Source organism: Abramis brama (genome assembly GCF_963993115.1).
Source record: "Abramis brama genome assembly, chromosome: 4".
NCBI lineage: Eukaryota > Metazoa > Chordata > Actinopteri > Cypriniformes > Leuciscidae > Abramis > Abramis brama.
In genome coordinates this window covers 36477942-36494170 of record NC_139966.1, presented here as the reverse complement: position 1 = coordinate 36494170, position 16229 = coordinate 36477942, and the positions used below count along the sequence as shown (strand labels likewise).

The 16229-nt window shown below is 37.8% G+C and overlaps 1 protein-coding gene across 2 annotated transcripts in view; it reads left to right on the top strand.

The window, feature by feature from the left end:
• tbc1d22a (TBC1 domain family, member 22a) overlaps window positions 1–16229 on the top strand; it is a 157255-nt gene that overhangs the window by 122853 nt on the left and 18173 nt on the right. For both annotated transcript variants that reach the window (XM_084111350.1, XM_084111351.1), the window contains exon 12: window positions 14558–14653. In XM_084111350.1, coding sequence (XP_083967476.1) covers window positions 14558–14653 — 96 coding nt within the window. The remainder of the gene's footprint in view (window positions 1–14557; window positions 14654–16229) is intronic.

Sequence of the window (16229 nt, the reverse complement as noted above, 5' to 3'; positions counted from 1 at the left end):
GAACCCAGCTCAGTCGTCTTTGAACTCAGAGAGGGCCGTGGATGGAGGACTTCAGGAAAGTCTTGTTGTGTTCGGTGAATTTACTTCAGACGGAACTTACTCATGGAAACTTTTACTGAGCTTGTTGAAAAGTTCTTCTCAAAGTCACATTTTTTAAAGGTTATATGTAGGTGAAATAAAAGTCCTCTCATATACAAGTTTATTGCACGTAGGCCACTGTATATAAGTCATTGGTAGGCTGACTTCCTGAAGAAATGCAAACAATAGAAATGCACAATATATCAAAAGGAAATGCTGTACATTGTTGTATTGCGTAAATTATTTTCTATTTATTTAGACAAAGTAGAATATCAATATTGGTCATTTTATCGGTTATCGGACATCTTGAATGATCTTATTACCAGTTGTTTGACATCATCCAATGGGCATGACTCCTGAGAAATGGAAGATGGGGGCCGTATTCATTAAAACACGCAGAACTAATTTCAGAGTTTAAGTGGTTTGTAAAACCATTCTGAGGTAAAGTGGTGCATTATACATGAACAAATCAATGTATAGTTCCTCTCCAGTTCTCGATTCACTCAAATTCTTTTTTCTCATATTTCATGAATGAAATATATATACACTTTGTGATTCCTTTTGATGCTGCTTTAATGGTGCAATATTACCTTTTTGAAGTAATGTCCAAAAATCCTAAAGCAGTGTAACTGATACACTTTCTTCATACTTCGTTTTAAATATTCAGTAAAATCATATCTTATTGAACACTTTACTGCTCTTTTCTGCTCAAGTGAAGTTTCTGAGATTGGAAATTTAAAGTTATTCTTATTCTCTGTTTTGCCAAGTGCTCGATTTTGGACCCTAGTGTGAATTCCTCAACAGAGGCCAGGAATAGAATGTAATTCATCCCATGCATTTTTAATGCATAACCAAATAGTCTGAAAATGACTGCTTGCACTCTCTCTCTATCTCTCCCTCGCTCGCCGACTCTGACAATCTGTGTCATACTAACTCACCTTAAAGATCTTGATGGCCCGAATTAGCCAAGTCTGAATGATGAATATTTCATGGGCTTTTGAAAACAGAAAGAGTACCTTCCCTTGTACCTCTCAGGGAGATGGTTTCTGTGCCATTCACAGTGCATTGTGAGTTTTTCTTGATCTGTGCTGCTTGTTGTCATCACTTCTGCTTTACACGCTGACTCATGTTCTTCAGAGCTTGTTTTTTTTCCCTTTTACCCTCCACAACTCCTCAAGAAACCCTCTACACAGTAAACAAAAATCATATGTAGCGCAGTGAGCAGCGCATCAAAGCTCATGGTCTCTGCAACTGCCCAGTTTCTGTGTGATTTTCATTCTGTTACCAAATAATTATGTTCTAATAGAGGAGTCTAAACTGGACTCCTCTAATTGAGGAGTCTAAAATCAAAAGATTTAAAAAGTGCCACCAAGATTGAACCAACAATCCAGAGCATTATCCAAAGTGTTACATATATAGCCTATATATGAAACACTTTGGATAATGCTCTGGATATTTGGTTCAATCTTGGTGGCACTTTTTAAACCTTTTGAGTGTGTTGTATTGGGCGGGGTATGTAGTATTTGCTTGAAAAACAAATCTAGGAAAGATTTTCACTCAAAAATGGCAAATAAATTTCACAAATAATTGCAAAGAGACTGCAAGTAACACATTGACTTAAAAAAAATTGAAGTAGAAAGACAGAAATAGTATTCTCCAATAATCTTTGTAAAAATGATTTTTTAAAGTTGTAAATAAGAGTGTACACCACAAATCTCAAAAACTGTTTCTCAGTTATGTTTATGGTATGTTTCCAAGAAGTTTCCTTTGAATATTTAATGAACAACTTTAAGGCTTTTTCAGAATGCACAGCGTGATTCACAGTCACAAAAAAAAAAAAAAAAAAGAAGTGTATGCTGATCCCCTGACTCTTCCTGCTGTTTACAGAGCCTAGGGCTCTCACAGAGACAGGTGTGATTTCTCAGAACACCTATTTTAGTGATATCTGTCAGGTTGTAGGGGTAAATGTATGCATGCATAACAAAATTGCTTACAGCACCTTTAATTTAACTAATTTAGAGCACTTATCTTTGCATAAAGTCCAAGAAAGGCTTCTGGTTTCTTGCCAGACTTCACATTTTATGAGATTCCCTGGCTATACCTCAAAACCTAGTTTCCTGTCTCATTAGACAGCACATTTGGGAATGAATAGGCATTCTCTCGAATTCTAGGGAACATTGCATTAAACCTTTTATAGATAGAGCAATCCCAGAATGAGCTGTTTCAAGTTCAGTTGAGAATTGTTCATCCAAGATGCCAGACAGAGCCTAAGGAAACGTTTTTTATAATATAATATAATGATTTGAATCTACCAAATAAATATTTTAAAATAAAACATAATTGTAAATATAATTTGTGTACCATTATTATTATTATTTTTATTATTGTTGTTGTCTTATCAGGTTTTGAGACACCAAGTCTCTGTAGACTTGGCAAAAAATATCAAACAAAAGCAGTTTTACTAATGTGCTGAGACTGTCTCATCACTGAAGCAGAGATGTATTATTTGCAATGGCAGTATTGTGCGCAGTGCCTGAGGTGTCCTCCCCTCAGTCCAATTACACTTTCAGTATGTCTTAGTCTACTTGAACCTGAAAACAGTAATAGTCCCTCTGTGGCCCTTTGACACGCTGAACGTGTATCACAGCCATCTGCCGTATATGCGTGTACGTGAATAGCAGAGGCTTACGAAAGCAATTATGCTCCTTGACGACCTTGCTACAATTACCTTTGTCTTCGATATATTGTTCCTTAGCGTGGCTCTAAACATGTTCATAACACTAACACATACCACTATGAGTGTTTAGTTTCTGGTTAAACTCCCTTGAGTGAATCCTAAGGCAACCCTACACTTCCAACAGTATGTATATGTGCTGATTTAATGTTTGAAACCTTGCCCTGTCATGATGCAGCTTGTTACCCAGCAGGTGGTTTTGTAGTTTCCATCCCTCCAAATGCATCAATAGTGTGGCCTTCAATTATTGAGTTATCGTGCACAGCTGAAAGTGAACAGGGATGTTTCGTGACCCATTACAGTCAATAGGAGTCAGTGGACTAAAGAATAAATGTTTGTGCATCTGTCTACATTGCCCGCAGCAAGGTCTTATGCTCTCTTCTGTACATCCACCTGGCATACTCAGTACCCGGATGCGTTTGTTGGGTTTCTCAGCGGGGGGAATTATTAGAAGCCCAAGGCAAGCAAGGAGTCTCTTTTAATGTTGTGTGCTCACACCACTAACTGCACGTCACACATCTGGGCGCCGACTTTCGCGAGACGCCCCCCAGGATGAGCATTTGATATCGCCGACAAACCTCTCATAACCTGTTACGTGGTCTTCCTTTAGGGGGAGCTCTGAGATTTTCTCTGGGATTCATCTTCTCGGTCTACATTCTCAGTTCTGTTCCCCAGCTAATACATTTCTGTGAGAGGGCTGTTTGAAAAAAAAAGCTTGGAGTTATCATGTGCGGTTAAGTGTGAAGCGTGATAGCATCTGTGCTAAAGAGCACGGTGTCCCTGGCTCCCCCTGATTGGTGATTGATCCGAGAGACTGGCGGTCTGGCAAACTTCTCTCTGCTATAGAGCCAGGGGGACTTCACAACGGTTTGTTGGCGTGCCGCGAATTAGCAGATTCAGCTCAAACACGCGCAATGGTTGCTGCGTTCCTGCTGTTCACTGGTGCTTGTTAGCCCTGTACACTTTAACAAAACTCCCCCAGCTCAAGCCTTTTGCCTCCGTAATGAGCTAAAAGATTGCTTCTGCTAGGACAGGCTCATCTGCAGTATCTCCCAAAGGAAAGAAACACTAGCTTTAGCCAATTCCAACTACGCTCTTCTGCATATTCCTAAAGGCTTGGATACCAATGAAATCTTCCCATATCTAGAATTCACATCCAGCAAGCACTTTCCTTACCTTTCCTTTCACATGCTGTTCATAGGTCTGGCCTTGCATGTGTGTATTGAATACATCTGTGCACCAAGCTGTAGTTCCATTCTTCTTTTTCCTCATCTGTGTCGAATCCTGTTCTAAAACCTCACCGTAAGGCACATTGGACAGAATCTTCCCAACAGGGATTTGAACCGGCGACCTGAATCCCTTTACCTGTCCCGTGGGGTTCCCCTAATGATTGCCCTATGTTTTCTGACACAGAAAAGGCAGTACCCAGAAGGCAAGGTCCAGGTCACTGGCACAGCCCCTTAAACATCAATATTTCAACACTTCATCTCCACTGCTAGCTCCTTCATAGTTCCTGCTCAATCACTTATAGAGCAACAGCTCACTGGGTGCCTGCACTCAATCATTTACGATAAAAGTGTTAGCAAAAGTCAACTCTGCTGCACCCGTCTTGAGCTGAAGCTGACTTCAGTGAACGGCTGTGGACAAATTCACTCTATAATCGAACGGGACTTAGTGGCTCTCAGACAAAACATTGGTTTCAGAGAAATTTCTATTCCTATATTCCTTATTCCTTTAGGATTATTTCTCACAAAAACAAAAAAAATGGGTTATCATTTACTCAATTAATTTAGAAGTTGGAACCAAAAAGGAGAACTTTAAATAGTTTTACCATTTGTTCTTTTTCTTTTTCTTTTGAGATTGAGACTCAGAGATTGACTATTTCTTTAAAAAAAATCTTCATTTGAGTTCATCTGAAGAAAGAAGGTCGAGGTCTGCATGAGAGAGTAAATAATAAGAGAATTATTTTTTTTTTTTGGGTGGAATAGCCCTTAAGTTATTATCCATTAAAAACCTTGACATCATAACTGTCTTCCATGCAAGAAGTAGAGATCTGTGATTTTCAAACAAATCATTATTTGGAGTCAGATCAGTTGATCCAGTTGGACAGAACAACTGACTGAATGACTTGATCTTGAGTCAAACTTATTAGGTTGTCGAGTTCATCCCACTGACTCAGTCCGTTCGCTGCAGTTAACAGACTGAAGGGGAAGGTTATCTGTAGATAGCATCTTAAATTTCTATTCCTCACACATCTTATGGTAGAAGATTTAATCGTATGACTTTTTAATAATACTTTTATGTTGCTTTGGCTCTTTTTGAAGTTTGAAAGACTCAGTTCCCATGGGGATGAGTTGCATGAAAAAGTATAAAACCTATGGTCAGATAAAGTTCTTTGTCTGGGTTCACTCTCACTTTCTCTCGCCCTCTCTTTAATTCAAAGTACATTGTCCTCTCTTCCTGGCTATGGAAAGCCCTGTCATCTTAGGTTTCGCATTTTTGTTGTCAAAAGTCAAGTTAAAAATAGTTCTAACTTTTTGGGTCCTCGTGGACTGTGTATAAGTTCACCCGACAGCAAAGGCCAGAACTCTGTGTAACTGAAAGTGAACTGAAAAAGAGTGGACAGTTTTGGTTGATGAAAAGCAAAGAGCCCAGAACTGCATTGGCTTGTTGCAAGCAGACAGAGATTGGAGATCAAACTTGATTGGAGATCACTCTTATATTGAGTTGTGTATACATACAGTATTATTTTAAGTATTATATAATTACCCTTTGAAAAATGCATAACAGTGCTATGTTATGTTCATTGCAATATTCTATGAACATACCCTACCATTCAAAAGTTTGGGGTCAGTAAGATTTTTGTTTTTATGCTTATAAAAGATGGGGATAGGGCGAATTCCCACTCGGGTCATATTTTTTCCAGATTCTTTGATGAATAGAAATTTCAAAACAACAATAATTGTTTGAAATAGAAGTCTTTTGTAACATTATTACAAGACTTTGAGTCTTTAGGGACCGTTCGGTATTTATGGAAGGGGCCACCGGAGGAAAATAGGGGAGGGTCATGTCTTTTTATTCTTGGTTGAGGGGAGGGTCATCCAACTTTTTTTAGTCTAGGGGGAGGGTCACCCAACTTTTATATTCATGAAAACAGCAACATCTCAAAGTGGCTTGTTTGGTGCTATTTTTTTCCATTTAGCTCCATGTTGATCTCGCGTTATCAGCCCCCCTTCGATATCAGATGGGTCTGACCCAACAAAAATCCAGTTTGGCGCTGTTTGACAGTGCGCGCGCACTTCAGTTCGCGCTTAGAAAAAGTGCATCATGTCAGAACAGAATGCCAAAGAAATGTTTACCCGGCAAAGCTTTAAAGCAATTTAAGTTAACATAATAAAATACGTAGACCTGCTACACCACAAAAACTAGTTGAGGATAAATTCGTTAAAATTGGGCGATTCCAGTGTTATGTACGTGACATTTGCAGTCAAAACTTGAAATATAAATTCTCAGAAAATGCATTTAATACCAATATTTTGAAACGTCTGAAAGGAGTCAAGACATTAGAAAAATATCAGTCTACACATGCGTTTTATATTTAATATATGAGGGAAATACACGTGACGTGACACAAAAAATCTTTAACTTTTAGGTGGCAAAATATTTTTTAGTAATTCTATAAATTACACTGTGCAAACCAAAAGATATAAACCCACCGGATGAATAAAGATCGGCCTCCACAGAACATAAAATATTATTTTTATTTTATTTTTCGTGTTCGCATTTAGTTCGCATGAGTGAAAAAAAAAAAAAACAATGTTACGGGCGTGACAGTTCTCCATTACAAGCACAAAGCCTTTATTTAAAGTGAATTTCGTTTTTTTATTAATTGTATCTTAATTTTAATCAATGTTTCATCTGGATTTAATAAATAAGAAGTAAATATACTGTAGTAGAAAATAGATAATCATGACACGGAGGCGCGGGCGAGTGAACTGGATCTTGTCTCATAAATGAACTGAAACTCAGCGTAAGGTATGCTACTTGCCTCACAGACCTGAGAAATATATAGAAAGCTTGAAATGTCTACTTTTAAACAGAACAATTCAAAACGAAGGAAAACAGACTGCTTTCTGCTTATGAAATGTGCATTTCTCTCTGGCGCGTTCTGCGAAGATCGCGACGCATCGTCAACTTCATCTTTGCAGTCGACACAGAAAACACTTGTTTATTAATAAACAATTCAAATGTCTCCTTGCTATATTTGACATATTCATAATCATTACTTTTGCCGGTTCTTTGTGACAGCTTTTAGATGCTTTGTTGGCAGCGCCACCCACATGTTGAACGCGTCACACCGCATCAGCACCGAAAACATGATTTTTTTCAAATCTAAAATCAAAAATCGTGATACGAACCGAATCGTAGGTTTGGTCTATCGTTACAGCCCTAGTAAGATGAGAAAGCATCTTTTTTTTAAAAAACAAACAATGGCTATCTGAACATCTTTGCCAAGCGCAAACCAGTACAGAAGTAGGCTAATCAATAAATTATCGGGGAGGGTCATGCCTTTTTTCACAATCATTTTGGAGGGTCATAGAAAAATATATTGCTGGCGAAGGGAGGGTCATGTATTTTTTGACAACAGATCTCAAAACTCCTCCGGTGGCCCCTTAAATAAAAAACGAACAGTCCCTTATTGTCATTTTTTTTATCAATGCACCCTTAATAAAATTACTTTATGCAGCTCATTGACCCCAAACTTTAAAATGTTTTTTAAAAAAATATTTTTGTACATTAATAACGGCTGTATTTACATAATCAACTACAACAGGATAACACAACATAAACAGCTACCCCAAGGTGTCCAACGGTCATAATATTTTGACAGGGGCTTGAACCTGACATAACACTGGCGAAGACGTGGGTATTTATACATTCGTTCACAGTTTTGCAACCTTTTCCTCCATCACATACACTGCAGTTGCTGTCTGAAATATTTCACTCATCCATTCTTAAGCCCGGGACACACCAAGCTGACGGTCGGCCGACTAAGTTTTCTCTGTGTGTTCCGCACCGTCGGCTGAAATTGGTCCTCGTCGGCTTTTTTCCAGCCGATTCGACATGTTGAATCGGCGTCGGGCCGTCGGCGAGAGAGGGAACTCTGATTGGCTGTTCAGCTTAGTGAACGAGTCAGTGCACGAGAATAATAGCAAAACAGCGAGCAAAGAAGTCAAAACGGTACAGATAGAAGGCTGTTCTAATGTACCGTCATCTTACCTGAGTGTTCCTTGGCGAATATTTCAATATTAACATGAGTGGAGTGGAATAAAAAAGTGTTTAGCAGGATTGATATTCAAAACGGTAAGCACGCACTGCTTTGTTTATGGTTTGTGTATCTGCAGCCTGCAGCGTCAGTTTCCATTTTTGAATGATGAATATAGATGAATATATCTGCAGAAATAGACAGTTGTCTCATTTACACGCAGGCACAGAACGCACATTCTAGCTGTAGTCGGCTGTAGTTCTCTCGGTGTGTTCAAGTGCCGTTTTTTTCCCCAAAGCAGGCGACACCAGGCGACAACACAGTCGGCTTTCATCAGCGCTAGTTCTTTGGCGTCGGTTTGGTGAGTCCCTGGGTTTAAACGTGTACTCTTAGATCAACACCGGGTCATGACTTGTCACAAGTGTCATGTTTGTTGCTATTTGATGTTTCACTGAAAGATATACACGTCCTCCCAAATTATAGAGGTCTCCCTTTGACATTTGACTGCACACATGCTCCCAGACAGTGGGCGATATTTTTTTTTTCCCCACTGACAGCAGGAGTCTCACATCTCCCAGGTAGAGAGAGGTTTAATAAAGTAATAAAGCACAGTAGCAGAGAGCGTGTCACAGCTTGATACCCTCAGACGGTCATCTTCCCTGCTGCTCTGATTAAGGCCGGTAGGTTACACCAATAGGCAATCATCACCCTGAACATAACTCAGAGCGACCCACTCCATTTCGTCTGTGCGCTCTCTCTCTCTCTTTTCTTGCTTGAGGCCGAAAGATGGGTAAATATGAAAGTTGTGAACTGTTCGATGTCAGATCTACTCAATCTCAACAGACTTGTTGGTAAATCAAGGCTGCGTTCGCGTTAGGAGCGCCTTTAATATTAGAATGGTAAATAACTGACTCTCTAAAGATCTTGAAGATGGAAGTATAAACTGACTGCAGGCTTTTTGCTAACCAATGATCTCCAATGAGTGGCATCAAACTACTGCCAAAGCGCTCTGACTGCTGCATTTGCTGTATGTTATGACGTGTACCTCAGATCTGTGTCCCAGCTGATTTTGTATTATGGCTGTAAGCTTACACTTGTATTTACATGAAAATCCGTCAAGACATTTCGAGGTTCTGCTTTGAACGAATACCGTTGTGAGTAGACTTGTCAAGAGAGGTTTAGAAAGATTTGCTCCCGTAATGTAATTAACGGTGCCTGCTAAGGATTTGAACGAACACTAACAACTCATCCCGCGTGTGCTACAGACATTAGTGATGCCTCAAATCATGGAACTTGTTTATAAGAGGTTTTTCTATGCGATCAGAGTTTCGTTCTAGAAAACGGAGCGACTCAAACCATATCTAGGTACCAAAAAATCTTGAGGGTGGTCACCCAGAACACCCTAGCACACCCATAACAGTGGCCTGGTAGCTATCCATCTCATAAATTAAATGACTGCTGAAAATGGTTAACAAATACAGTCGTGGTCAAAAGTTTACATACACCTTGTAGAATCTGCAAAATCTGCAAAAAACAGGAACAGGATGAGGATTGTTTGGTAAACAATTGGTAAATTATTCTTATTTTGTTTAAATATCATATTTTTACAAATTAAGTACAATTTACCTTGAACTTCAAATTAAAAAAGGTTTACACCCCAGCATGTTTCCTTCTGGAGCATCAGTGAATGTTTGAACCTTTTGGAATAGCATTAAAATGTTTTGGGTCGGAAATACAGTAATTACGGTCTTCAGTTTCACATGATACTTCAGAAATCAATCAATCTAACATGCTGATTTACTGTTAACTGTTATTATTATTATTAACAATGTTAAAAACAGTAAGATATGAACAGATGTAAATGCATAAATGAACATGCACCGAGTTACAATTGTATATACATGTATTGTTAATATGCACACAACATGGACATACCGTCAAATAACTAAAACAATAAGAATTCACAATATTGACAGGTGTGTATAATGAAATATTTTATTTCAGAAGTTTTCACAAGGACAATTTTCTCTTTTGTGATACATTTTTAATATATTTTTAATATATTGCATTTAACTTTGTACTTTCTCGTCAACTAATGTTGCTTCCATTAAGTAACTAAAACTGGATTTTACTCAGAGTAGAATTGACTAATAACAAGTATTGCCAGATTGTCAAATGACTAAGAATATGACATGATGAATTATTGAATAAATTTAAAGGAAATTTTCGTCAAAAGGCAAAAGTTACTAGCCACTACAAAGCAATTATTTGATAACACTAGCGTTATGTGCTTAGTTCAAACACTCGCTCCACTTTTGCACAGGAAAGCACCATTAACACTGCATTATATGTAGTTTATTTGATATGTACGTTATTTTATTATAATTTCTCCACTGTATCCTTGCATGTTGGTACTCAAACGTGGACTACGTGTGTGGAGTTTGTCCTGGTTTTAAACTTATCCCACCTGAAGTGTGTCACCAGGTCTTGCGTCACAACGTTCCAGAATGGACCACTGTGTCTATTCCCCCACTGCCTCCATTAATTAAGACCCATCATCAACCGTTCGCCCCCCGAGGGAGAGACAGACAAAATAATTAAAATGATCAATGAAGAGAAACTACAGCCCATCTAAAGGTGAACCCAGCCTTCACTCCCACATTAAACTAGACCACAGGCTTTAAAAAACACACTAATAATACATACGCCTTCTCAGAACTTATAGCAGCTTTTCTTTACAAGACAATGATTACATTTGGACATAAGTAGTACCTTCATAGAGAAGTAGTTCACCGATTAATATCTTGTCATCACATTCACCGTCATTTTATTCCAAGTCATCTTTATTTATATAGTGCTTTTTACAATACAGATTGTTTCAAAGCAGCTTTACAGAGATAACAGGAAAATAATGCAACATTTAGAAGAAAATAGCGTCATATTCCAGCTTAAGTGAGTTCAGTTATGGTTAATTTTTGTTGTAAAAAAATTATTAATTTAGTTCATTTAATTATCTAGCTGCTCTAGAGAAAACCGTGATCAAAGCCCACATATATTCCTCAGTGGAACACAAAGGTGGAATATATCCAAGCTACTTCTTTGCAACTGTCAAGCTGCAAAAATGCTACAAAATGGCCTTTTTTTGTGAGTAGCAAAGCAAAATTAATCACGGTATTTGCTGATAATCTTCCTCTCCGCTGCAACTGCAACAAAATGCACTCAAGTTGGCTTCTCAAGACGCAGCTCTAGATTTGACACAGTGACACAAAACTGTATTAGTTCTCATGTTTCGTTACTGAATAAAATCGACTTAGCCTAGAAATCTAGACGCACCCTAGCGGCAGCAAAATGTATTTTGCAGCCAGGGTAGTCTAGCAACTCTCCATAGACCTTCTAGCTGCAAAAACCTAAATTGGGTCAGGCCATTCACATTGTGTATAGAGTAGGCGGGGCGGGCTTAACATAATGACGACAGAGTTGCGACGGTTTGTTGAAAACAAAGAATGGCTGCTGCTGGAAGAAGTCTTTCGAAACGGCTTTGGCCGCGACTCTGGAGGACTTGGAGTTAAGTTTTTCTTTGAGAAAAGAGCAAAGAACGGCACTTAAGTCATTCTTAAAAAAAGGAAGATGTGTTCGTAGTTTTGCCGGCCAGATATGGCAAAAGTTGAATCTATCAACTAGCTCCGCTGTTGGGAAAACGCTCTGGTTGGTTGAAGCGCTGTCCTATTGCGTGCAGAGTGAATTTGAAAGACAGCCGTTTATCCCGCCACTCGGATTGAGCCGTGTCTATGGTGAGTTGCCAGACCTAACATCTTGATGTAGGTCTGGCTTGCCAGGCTACAATTGAATATGTGAACGTGAAAATTGTATAATTATAAATAAGACATTCTGCTAAACATCAGTGTTATGATCCATGAAAAAATGTAAGTCATTAGGTTTTTAACAACTGTAGGAAAGTGATATAAGGATTCGTAAACAATGACAGAATGAAACTTTTCAAGAGAACCATGTCCAAAGGAAATCAGAAAATGTAAAATGGCGTCTTAACAGTAATTCACCGATGTCTCTTTATTTATTTAAACAACTGTTCCCAGGGATTAAGTCTTTTAACAAAATCAAATTAGCGGTGCATGTCATCAACAGCGTTATAAATACGTGGAAGAAAGCCAGAGCTCTGCATTATAGAGACGGAAGTTCATCCCCGCACAGCTGAACATATGCAGATGCCCTTGCAGCTCGGCCTTGTCTATTGAGTGTCTAATTAAGTGCATTTCACGCTTGTGTGGTCACTTTGACGAGGAGGTGACTGAGAATGACTGCGGGGTAATTGGACTGGATGTAACGAGCCCCGTCTCGAAACCACTTCCTGCCACCGTTGGCGTATATTGCGCTGTTTTGTGTGTGGTGCTCTAGCACGCGGTACAGTTGGGAAAATTTCCATTGCCCGCGCTTACCCTTGAAGGGGAGACATGTCCTTCCTGTTTATTGCTGGAAGAAACGCGTCCATTGATTTTCATTAGGACCCTCTGTCCGTGTCTGGCATTGCAGATAATCTTGCCTTCCTCTGCACGCGGAGCTCGTTGCACCTCCAGCTGGAGCGGTTACGCCACGTGGGCTCCACAGGTGGCATCTCACGTAGCCAGACTTTTGGCTGACGGCAAGAAAGCATCCATGTAGAAGATGCTGTCTGACTGATATTTCAAGAAACCAACCACAGTTTGTTTTCTTATTTAGAGGTGGGGACATCTGAAATGGGATGACGACTAGTTTGTGCCCTAAATTGTAGACCTTGTATATATATTTTATACATAAAAGAGTGCGAAGGGCAAGGTCTACAATTTAGGGCACAAACTACTATAAATATATATTATAAGATGACTTCCAAAAACTGAAAATGTAACAATTTATGAAATGCTCTGGTAGATTATAGTTTTTTGTTTTTGTTTTTAAACCAAATTTAATAAGGACAGTTACTGTTAACCAATGGACAGGTTTTACAGTAGCAATTTTACAGTGCAGGTATGATGTGATAAAGCAAACAAATGATATTGGGGGGAAAACACAACAACTCAGTTTTCTTTTGAGATACTGTTTCTTGGTTTTAGTTTATGTGCCACCATACTGTGTAATCCTACCCATTGGTCCAACGTCATGTTCTGATTGGCTGTGATTTTTGCATCAATTTCGCCTTCAAGTGTTGACAGATGACTTGCTGTCACACGCTCCTGCTTTGACTACAGCTCTTTTCTATGACGGTATGTTCATATTCAGATGAAGAATAGATTGGTTCAACAGGGTTATCACAGTACAAGGTGTTTGAGGAGGATAACGCGCACAAGTCCGTGTCCCATTCAGCAGACACAAGTTCTTGTTAAAAGGGTTACTATTATTATACCCACTAGGCCTTCACACAAAAGGCTCATCTTGTTTCAGCCTGCCCTTTAATTTCATGTTTTTTTTCTTTTTGTTTTTTTTCTTCTGCACCGTCAGGAAATGTCAAGAAACCTAAATGAGGGTATTAAATAATTGGTGAGTAAAATAAAAATAAGAAACTTGAAAGGTCAAACTAAATAGAGGATTTTTTTCTCGAACTCTTAATAATGAAAATTGTCATAAACTCTGGCTTCTTCATCAGTATTAGAGATGTGCAAAACTATATAAAAAAATAATAATTTTCAGTATCAACTAGCCATTTAATTGCTATCAATGAGTCAATCATTGCTTAGTCTTCTTTTTGAGTTCCTATAACCATGATCAGGTGCTTTTGTTTGGAGACTTATCATAGGAAGTGTTCTTGCTGCTTAATGGACCACAGTGGAATGGAAGGAAATTAATTAAAAATGTAATTATTTTTAACCAGGTTTAGTATAGCTAACTGAAACTAAAACTAAAACCATTAAAAATCTATATTTCTGTTAACTGAAATAAAAAAATACTAACTGAAAAAACATTTTAAGCTAGTTTAATTTCTTATTTTTCCACTGATTTAACGATGTACTAAAATAAATTAAAATTAAACACGTGAAAATTGATAAAATTTCTATAGACACATTAAAAAAACATTAAAACTTCAATTTAATATAAAAATGGAAAAGACTTTAAAATGTTAATAACTATAATATTATCACAATTATGCTAATTTAACATCGTTTAACACCAAATATCACCGAAAGTTACGAATTAAAGTACAAAAATAAATTAACTAATTTATTCACAGTTGTTCACAGGGTGAACCCAAGTTTGGGTTATCTTATTGGTAACATTAATTTATTTAGTGCACTGTTAATAGCAGTGTACTTTTTATGTTTTTTATTTTTTTTATTTTACTGAACCAAGCTGTGTTAAACTGTGGTCATATTTTAATGAGCTTATAATTGTGATAATGAAATATAATTGTCATAATGAAAATGTCAGAATGCAAATCGATACGACCCCTTCAGTTGTGACAATTGATGACACTTTCATCTTTGTGTTCGCAGGCGGAGCCTGAAGGATTCTCTCATTTCCATTTGTACGTGTGTGCTGCCTTCCTGGTGCGATGGAGGAAAGAGATACTAGAAGAAAAAGATTTCCAGGTAAGGGAGTTTTCGTGTGGTTTCTGTGTCCTTGCGTGAGCCCCCTCCTCCCTCATTAACTGGCAGGGTCGAGGGGTCAGTGCGCCTGCATTAGTGTGATGACAACAGCAGCTGCTGTAAGGTGACATTGTAGCGTCCCTTTGAGACTCTTCTATTTCCCGTCCCCTCACACACTCACTTACCCCGTACCATGCGATTGAGAGGTAAAGGGTTTAGGCATGGAGGCTTGGAAGAGGGCAGATGTGTCACCAGAAGTACAATGCGAGTTTGTTTATATAATCCGAACTCCCACTTCTGGTACTGAATTATTTTCTCTTTTTTTCACCCCATCCTGTCAATCAATCAACCATCACAGCTCAATGACATGACTTTTTTGTTTTTTTGGTATAGCGCTTCGCACAATACACATTGTTTCAAAGCAGCTTTACAGAAAATCAAGATGTTCATGTTATAATATTTGTAATATAATATATATAATATTTATATAATATATAAATTATAACTTGTGCACGTTGTTCAAATTTTTCGAGTTTCACCTGTATATATATGTATATATATATATATATATATAAGTATGTATATATATTTGTGTGTATGTGTGTGTATATATATATATATATATATATATATATATATATATATATAATATATATATACAGTATATATATATTGCTTTACGTGTGTGTACTCTATGTATCCGAGTAAGGTTGAATATACTTATAATAGTTTATTAGTCAACATTAAATTTTCTTTATTAATACATTTGTTTTATTTATTTTTTACTGGGAATATCATAACAAATAATAAAAAATGTCTTTGTAATAAAAATGATTTAAACGTAATAACTATTTCTGAAAGAAACTTTTTTATTTATTTTTTCTAGTTGATGTTACTGTATAACTCATCCACAATTCTGTCAGCATTCACTACAAACGTATATGATGATTGATGTTGTTGTTTTTTTCCTGTGGATTACAAAGGGGGAATTTTTGAAGGAAAAAAAATCACAATGATTGAATCATTACCAGTAAATATTAGAAATGTATTTTATTTATGAACTGGTTGATTTACAAACTTAACACACTGCAAACTTTCATTCAGCGATGGAACACCCACTTCTGCCAACTAATCAGTTCCTCGTCAATTTCCTAATAATCAAGCCTCGTCCTACTTTTCAAATATTCTATTTCAATCAGAATTACATCATGTTACAAAAATAAAAATGGCTCTGTACAGCATTCTCAATCCAGAAATCCAAATACTACTTTTTTCTTTCTAAATCTTTGCCTTCGCTTTAGACTTGCATCTCTGTGGAGTGAATAGACTGCTCAGTGTGTGTGTGTTGTTGAATATGCAGCGAGTCAGTGGTGTGTATCAGCAGTGTGTTGTGGGGCGGTTGATTTATTGTGTTTACAGTGCTCAGTGATTCCGAATTATCCCCTGCACCAGCTCTGCAGCACACGGCTGCTGTTTGGCATTCAGACAACAGCCCCGGGCCTCAGTCTTCACCCGCCTTTGCCATGTGTCAGCAGAGAGATTATTTCTCATATTCTGTCTCCTTATCCTTTTGTTTCAC